Genomic DNA, 8126 nt, shown 5'->3' with positions numbered 1-8126 from the left:
CTATACAAGAGATTGGTGTTGGTGGTTCTCATGAGATGCTGTCCCTAGATCGCTCGAATTGGACAATCCGTTTTGTGAATGGGTATCTGTATTGGCATTCCAGTCATGGTGTGAACTTTGTGCTGTCTGCGGACGAGGGTCACCAAAGGGGGAATCCCTGAATGTCGCAACCGATGAGCGATCGGCAATGAGATTTGCAGTCGAGTCATGCTTCGAGCTAGCAATAGGCACCACGGCCTGGGCAGAAGAAGCGTTCATCAATTCTCTGGCGGCAATCCGCCTCTGCTTGGCCCAATCCCGCACGCAGTGGAGTATGCTAACGCCGGAGAACAAGGAGATAAGACAGCAAGAAAAGACGATGGCGGCAATATTGCCCTTTCGGTTCCACTCAGCCAATTCAGCACTTGATGAACTTGTCGCTGTGGCCGCAGTGGTGGTTGTGGTGGAGGAGCTTGTAGTGGTCGTTGAACTGCTAGTGGACGAGGAAGAGGTTGTGCCTGTAGTGGAGGAGCTGGAGGTTGATGATGTTGTGGTGGTAGTAGTAGAAGTAGTAGTTGAAGAAGTGGTTGATGAGGTCGTTGTCGAAGTGGTGCTGCTGTCGGATGTGGTTGTCGAAGTGGTAGTGCTCTCTGAAGTCGTTGATGTCGTTGACTCGGACGTTTCTGATGTAGCACGGGCAACGATCACTCCATCACGGGCGTCAAAGATATTCAGCTCCGCGTTGGCAGTCGGAGTTGGAGTTGGAAGTAAATCAGCGCCTCCGGTGGTTTCTGAAGGATCCAACACCGCCGTGGGTGCAGCATAGGGCTGGCAGACCACCTGGGAGAGGTGTACTCCCAGCAGGAGGAGAAACGAGCCGTGCATTTCGCTGTTGTTGAATGTTCAGAATCAAGGACGGTTCAGGTACCATGGGGGCCGTCAAACTATAATAACCAACCCACGCCCGTTAGGGACGCGACTTCACTGACGTCCGCTTGGTGCTCTACGCCGCCAACTAGACCCACTAGTTCACGTATTCTTTTCATTTAGGGTGGATAGGATCACAGTCTACCCTGCTTCGCCGCCTTGGCATTTGTCCCGGGTTATTTTTGCTTCAAGGATTTGGACACTAGCCATTGATGATCCAGTAACATGGGCAGATTTAGTTCAATAGCACACGCACATGCCGCGCGGCAGTGGACCCACAGGGCTGGCCCTTGACTGCGAACAAATTTTACCACGGAATGGCAACATTCTATCTTGCCTCGAAGAACATAAGGATAGATAGGAGGGCTTCAAGGCTCAGGCGAGATTATAGAAATTTGCGCAGAGTTTGGAAGTAATTTTAAAGATGGACACTCCTGTACGCACTGTGTCCCTGAAGCCCCCACTTGTTGCCGCTTCGGGGGCTTCTATTGTGATAGCGCCGGCGACGTCTGTTAAAAGTATACCCGTCGAAGCCGATCGCACGGTCGCCTGCTATTAATATCATCGCGTTGAACAATTTGCACCCTGTACGGATTCCTCCGGGCATGTTGTTTAGTGAGAGCATAGCCATACTTTCATCTCATTGCCACCCTTGCTGAAGAAACCAGGTTGCCAAAAAGCAACGGGCTGTTTTTTTGTAACTGGCTCTCGCAAAAGTTGGATGCCTGATAGGTGCCTGAATTCGTTGTGCGCAAAGTACGCCCGATAATTTAGGCATGAACGGGCTCGCCCATAGTCATTTTTTTGCCGAGGCTCACAGGTTTAGACGGTCCACAGAGTATGAAGTACGGAGTACATGGTATATGATAGACCTAGTGAATGACATTTTTAACTTCACCAACGCAAGCTCTAGCCTAGGAGCATATTTCTAATAGTTTCCCGAAAGAAGTCAAGAGAGCGAATGTTTTTGTCGCGGTCATCATCACTTGCAATTTGGATCAAGAACCAACCATGAGACACGCGGCTCGCTATAACAAGGGCGAGGAAGATTATATATGTTGTCAATTCTAACAAATATTCTCCGCCGATACCTTGCAGTTGGTTAACGATTTTTGCTTGACAGTATGGCTGAGGACCGTTCATTGAGCATGATGCAGGGGCTGTATATATGACGCACTGTGAATGAGCGCCACATAACACATTGACCGCCTCCGATGGTATCAGGAGAACAGGGATCCCCGAGACCTGAGCTTCATGATTGGATGTGACAGAGTGATTGAGGATTTAGTAGGTGTCTTGTTGTTAGCCAGGCATATAAAAGGATGTTATTGGGCATTTAATCTATTTGAGTAATGTGAGTCCTCAAGGTGACGCCATAGCACGCGGCGTAAGCGCAGTCAGTTGATTTCGTCACCCAACCCGTCTCTAATGTCGAGAGCGAGCAATCACTAATCATTTGCATCACATTTGGGCTGGAGGCCCTCTACTCGAACTCTTCGCATGCCTACTGTCTGGTAGGTCCGGGCAAATCTGTCAGTGAACCCCGGGAACAGCTTGTATGAACTCCGTATTCTATGCCATAATTGGTTGTTCATCTGAGGTCATAATCTCACCTCTCAAAATTATCCAACCAACAAGGGCTAGACAAAAGAGAAGTGTAGGTTTTGCTATTGATCGGCAGTTTGACGTCACGTTGGAAGGACATGACCGCATGGAGATCGTCGATATATATTTACTGCCCACAGCCATATCAAGACCCTACAGACTTTCGAAAGCTTAGCATTTTTGTCAATCAGAATTCTCTTATCCTTACCCCATAATTATTCTTGCCACGCAAAATCATTCATTACTCATTGTTGCGGATCCAGTGAAGTACAACATTGACTAAAATGCCACTCTTCCATCGCGACTCAGTCTCTAGTTCTTCCTCGGATAGAAGCATTGATGATCCCCACCAACCTCGACATGGCCATTCCTTCTTCGGGAGGAAATCGTCTGGCAGCTCCATTTCATCTGGATCCAGCTCCACACGAAACAGCCGTCATCGTAGCATTCTTCACCGATCGCCACTTGATCCTTCTATAAAGGCCGCTCAAGAGAGAGTGGTTCTCGCTGAAACCGCCGAGAAGGAAGCCGATAAAGCTCTGATGGCCTCGAAAAAAGCCGTGAAAGATGCCAGGGACCATGTCAAACACCTTGAAAGAGAAGCCGCAGAGGAGTGAGTGATTCCCTCATTATCGAAAAGAAAAAAGAAATGAAAATGAAAATCTTCTCTAATTTCTTTAGAGCTCGCCTTGCAAAGATAAAGCAGAGTCATGCCAAGTCTATCTCCAAGAGAGCCAAGCCCCTTGGTCGTAAGATCTACCTTCCCGTGGAGATATAGAGATATGAGAGTCTGCTAACACATCCGACCATGATTACAGGCCATTTTTAGGGCAAATTTTGCTTGGAAATCTTTCGCTTCGTAGTAACATGTATACGAATCGACTGTTGGCCTTTGTTTATGATGATTATGTATTTTTAGCGACTTGTGTGATGTTGATTTTGATAATTCGATCAGTGGAATTTCAAAGCACGTGTGAAGTCCTTTCTTAATGGATTGAAAATTATTTAATTAGATCTTACGTCACAGAATGCTGTGCTATGCCAAATGCCGAATAGTGACACCCAAACATGTGCCGTTGAATGCAGATTGTGGGGGTATAGAAGCGATCGAGAGTATTTTGGAGCCGTAAAAAGCACATTTCGCGCATTCCTGCATTCTTGTCTAGTCATTCATTATATCACGCCCAAATCCGCTCAGGGTCAAGGTGCGCGTGGGTTACATTCGGAGTGTTACCCCAACCCCGGCTGACAAGACGAGTTTTTAGAGCCATGACTGGACAGCTTGTTAATGTAGTACTGGACACTCCGATCATGATATTAGTATTCAAAATGTGCCATGATACTCATAATAGGTTAGACTGAGAATTAACTTCCATTCCGCGGGGCAAAAGCGACTGTGATGAGAGTCCTTTGGGCATCAAAGAGGAGTTGAGTCGGAAGTACGTTACCAGAAAGAAAATCGCACATACAACTAGATTGTATCTATTTAAATAAAGGAGAACCGATTATTTCCATAATACAGAAGCAGAAAAAAAGTAGTTTTACGAGAACTATGCATATATGAATGTACATAGTTGAAATTATTTAGTAGTAAACAAGGTTAGATCTTATTTGACAAAGCGCAGTTGACTTTGAACAGTACCCCACTCCTGATGGACCACCGCTAGCAAGTGGCGAGTACTCTCTGTTACTTCCTTTCCTCCGAAAAATATAGTTTTATTTGCAATAGCTAGGCATGAAAACTGTACATAATATGGAGTTACATCTCGGAGATCAGCTGCTCCGGAAAGACGATCAATCCTCCGAGAGCCAAGTAGCTGTATAAATTGATCGATCAATCTCAGAAGACTCGCTTTATTTTGTGCAGAAGAGCTTCAAAAAACAAACCATCAGATCAAAGTCGACTGCCCCACGTGATGATCGCATTGCCAGTTTTGCTCATTATTGTATCGACCTTGGGTACACTTGTTGGGTGCTTGCCAAGTCCAGGCGATCAAGTGTCCGAAAGCAGAGATGATTCAACCAATAGGCTAGTGTTTGCACATTTCATGGTCTGTGATACATTGAGTCTTTACTGCAGAAGCATATAGAGCCTATACTAACTTCCAACCTTTAGATCGGCATCACTAGTAACAGACATAGTCCTTCTGACTACGATGATGATATGAAACGAGCCAAATCACTTGGTATTGATGCATTTGCGTTAAACATTGGTGTAGACCCCTACACTGACCAACAATTGCAACTGGCATATCAATCTGCTGCTCAGAATTCCATGAAAGTGTTTATATCTTTTGATTTCAATTGGTGGAATGTGGGACAAGCCTCGGCAATAGGACAAAAGATAGCCCAGTATGGCAGTTTACCGGCTCAGCTAATGGTTGACGACAAGATCTTCGTATCTTCATTTGCTGGAGATGGATTAGATGTAGCAGCCCTCCGGGCCGCAGTGGGAAAGCCGATATTCTTTGCACCTAACTTTCATCCCTCTCAGGGGACTGACATATCATCTGTCGATGGACTTCTGAATTGGATGGCCTGGCCGAACAACGGCCAAAATAAAGCTCCGACGCCCGGGCAAAACGTATCTGTTGCAGATGGTGACAATGTATACATCAAAGCACTAAATGGTAAAGCATATGTCGCACGTAAGTTCGTCTTTCGATGTCCTTATCCTCTGTTCATTCGTACCAATTTCTAATAGTCATATAGCGGTGTCTCCTTGGTTTTTCACTCATTTTGGACCCGAGGTATCTTACAGCAAAAATTGGATCTTCCCCTCCGATCTACTCTGGTACAACCGCTGGAACGATATCCTTGCACTAGGACCCCGTTTTATTGAAATTGTGACATGGAATGATTATGGGGAATCGCACTACATCGGACCATTGAACTCTCCTCACACAGATGATGGCGCTTCACGATGGGTTAACGACATGTAAGACTTTTGAATCAGCTCGCATTTTAACTACTTACTAAACAATGCACTCGTTAGGCCACATGACGGATGGTTGGACATTTCCAAGCCCTTTATAGCGGCATTCAAAGCTGGATCACGGTCAGTTGGGGATTATATTACCTCGGACGAGTTGGTCTACTGGTATCGACCTGCTCCACGCAGCGTCAATTGCGATGCAACCGACACGTGTATGGTCCCCGCGAACAATGGGAGTGGAAACTATTTTATTGGTCGACCGAATGGTTGGGAGTCCATGGATGACTCCGTTTTCGTGGTTTCCTTACTTAAAGCTCCAGCTTCAATCGAAGTCAACAGTGGTGGCACTGTGTACACATACTCTGCACCAGCCGGTGCATCAGCACAGGAAATTCCTATGCATGTCGGCACTCAAAGCTTTGCAGTCAGCCGCGGTGGTCAAAAAGTCCTGTCTGGAACGAGTTTGAAGCCAATCATCGACGGGTGCGTGTGCGGGCTGTACAATTTCAATGCTTATGGCAAGTCCAGACCACTGTCATTTCCCCTAAAAACAACTCTTTTGCTGACCGCATGACATTTAGTTGGGACACTTCCACCCGGGTTTAGTGATCCGCTTCTGCCCGATGGACTGGCAGCTTTTAGTCAAGGCTTGCATGTGCAATCGTGCCTCCCAACACCTTCTCTGGGCACTGTTCCTCCCGAGGCCAGTACAACTTCTACCACGACAATTGGAACTTCCATTTCAGAGCCGGGCACTACTACCACTAGCACCACCACAACAACACCCCCAACGGGGCCCGGACAAGGCTCCACTGCTACGATCACGACGACGCTCACAACCACGATAACTAGGACCCAAACACAAACGACCACAGTAGTATCGACAACTTGCCCGCCGGGTAGTGGACCCGGCGATGGTAGCGGACCCGGCGATGGTCGCACCTGCATTGGTGGGACTGGACCCGGTAACTATATTGGGCTTTGCAACTTCTGCTGTCGTTTCGGCTACTGTCCTCCCGGCCCTTGCACCTGCACTCAGTATGGAGCACCGGTGCCAACGCCGCCATCAACAGGAGCACGCGGCGCGCCGCTTCCCGGCGAAGATGCTTCGTATCTTGGTCTCTGTAGTTTCGCCTGTGATCATGGTTACTGTCCCCCCACAGCGTGCATGGCCCATTAAATCAGATGGTTGTTCAAACCCACGTTCGTTGACGCTAGGCTAGAAATTGCTTTTCTTTTCTTCCAGGCTGGGGCATTTTGAGTTGGAGTAGGATTAGGTCGTTATTTCGCATGGCAACCAGTACCATTTACTCTTTTTTGGGGGGGTTTGGTGTCAATCTTAGTCTTGATATCCTGGAATCCACGCTATGAATTAGAGTTATGCCAAGCATTTCTGGCCATGACCAAAGTGAAAATCAACTTCAAAGCCATTGATCTTTCGATCAAAGAAAGCTCATGATGGGATGATACCCAGGTATAAGGAAGTCAATACACGCAAAATTGGTAATCCATCGAATTCATCCAACTAGTACATATTATTTAATTGATTTACATGGTATCTCATGTGCCAATACCAAGCTGCTGGGGATTTTATATGTCAGGGCCAGTCCCGGGTGATTGAAGCGAAAGAAGAAGCATAAAGATACAATCGGGAGATCGCGTGACTCCAGATGGCCAAGTCCATCTAATCACATCTACAGAGCGACAGCGGCCAGAACAGCGACAGCACCACCAGCAATAAGACCACGATTCGCAGTCATTTGAGGTAGTCCTCCGGTACTGGTCTTGCTGGCCGATTGGGAGGAGGATGTCTCTGTGCTTTCTGAGGCTGAGCTGCCAGTGCCGGTCGATGAACCAGTAGAAGTGGTGGAGGTCGCGGTGCCCGAGGCGGTGGGTCCGGCAGTGATGGTGACTGGCATCAAGGAAATCTCATCGGCGCTGAGGGTCGTGGTTTCACTGGGTTGGGAGTACGAGAGTGTGGTCGGCATCACATTCGTGCAGACGGCAGTCGTTGTGCCTCCCATGGAGCAGATGATGCGACCGTATCTGTTGATGATGTCATGGAGAATTAGCACGTCGCATATATCGTGATTCTAATGAATCTCGATATTCAAAGGAAGAAAGAAAGAAGAAGAAGAAGAAGAAGAAGAAGAAGAAGTGGAGACTTACGAATCATATGGCGGCTTCAAAACGTACTGATTAGTGGTGGGACCCGCTGTGTAGTACATGCCGGGCAAGAAGCCGCAGTCCTCGGGCTCAACGTCCGCAGCGCAATTGATGCTGTACGTCGTGGTGCCAGCACTCTAAGCCATCATATGGTTAATATGATTGTTGGATTGTGGTGCAAGCCCCATGAGCGTGTCCCCACATGACGAGGATCACTTACCGCAGCCATGACCGAGCCGACCAGATCTTGGGGATCAGCATCAAATAGAAACAACGACACGACGGAGGATTCCGCGGCCACCAGACCAAGTGTTGCGAGAGTAAGGAATGTCTTCAGTGCCATGGTTGCTTGAGTCCTAAAGAATGAGCGGCAGAATTGGGCTCAATTGTTCAAGGAAAGGGGAAAATAAAGCAAGAAGAAAAAGGGGTCCGGGATGAAGGGTTTTTCTAAAGCCGGTCTAAAGGCCGGGATCCGGGGACTCTGCAGCCGATAGGCTCAAAGAAGGGTTCAACA

The 8126-nt window shown here is 47.6% G+C and overlaps 4 protein-coding genes across 4 annotated transcripts; 2 read left to right on the top strand and 2 right to left on the bottom strand.

Annotated features, from left to right (window-relative positions):
* N7462_009787 (uncharacterized protein) lies at positions 1 to 864 on the bottom strand (the record flags this gene model as incomplete). The annotated part of the gene is made up of 1 exon (XM_057081501.1): positions 1 to 864. One exon carries the CDS (start codon positions 862 to 864, stop codon positions 1 to 3), a length of 864 nt encoding a protein of 287 aa, XP_056928541.1.
* A 1931-nt stretch (positions 865 to 2795) lies between these two features.
* On the top strand, positions 2796 to 3289 carry N7462_009786 (uncharacterized protein; the record flags this gene model as incomplete). The annotated part of the gene is made up of 2 exons (XM_057081500.1): positions 2796 to 3124; positions 3193 to 3289. 2 exons carry the CDS (start codon positions 2796 to 2798, stop codon positions 3287 to 3289), a joined length of 426 nt encoding a protein of 141 aa, XP_056928540.1.
* Positions 3290 to 4559: 1270 nt separating this feature from the next.
* N7462_009785 (glycoside hydrolase family 71 protein) lies at positions 4560 to 6626 on the top strand (the record flags this gene model as incomplete). Its single annotated transcript, XM_057081499.1, has 5 exons — positions 4560 to 4562; positions 4628 to 5159; positions 5224 to 5449; positions 5507 to 5964; positions 6028 to 6626. 5 exons carry the CDS (start codon positions 4560 to 4562, stop codon positions 6624 to 6626), a joined length of 1818 nt encoding a protein of 605 aa, XP_056928539.1.
* A 514-nt stretch (positions 6627 to 7140) lies between these two features.
* N7462_009784 (uncharacterized protein) lies at positions 7141 to 7955 on the bottom strand (the record flags this gene model as incomplete). The annotated part of the gene is made up of 3 exons (XM_057081498.1): positions 7141 to 7539; positions 7639 to 7749; positions 7833 to 7955. The coding sequence occupies 3 exons, from the start codon at positions 7953 to 7955 to the stop codon at positions 7141 to 7143; spliced, it is 633 nt and encodes a 210-aa protein (XP_056928538.1).
* Between the last annotated feature and the right edge of the window lie 171 nt (positions 7956 to 8126).

This window comes from Penicillium macrosclerotiorum (assembly GCF_028827735.1).
Source record: "Penicillium macrosclerotiorum strain IBT 26536 chromosome Unknown utg000010l_segment0_segment0, whole genome shotgun sequence".
In the NCBI taxonomy this organism is placed as follows: Eukaryota; Fungi; Ascomycota; class Eurotiomycetes; order Eurotiales; family Aspergillaceae; genus Penicillium; species Penicillium macrosclerotiorum.
The sequence above is the reverse complement of the archived record's forward strand: the minus strand, read 5'-3'. Positions and strand labels throughout refer to the sequence as shown.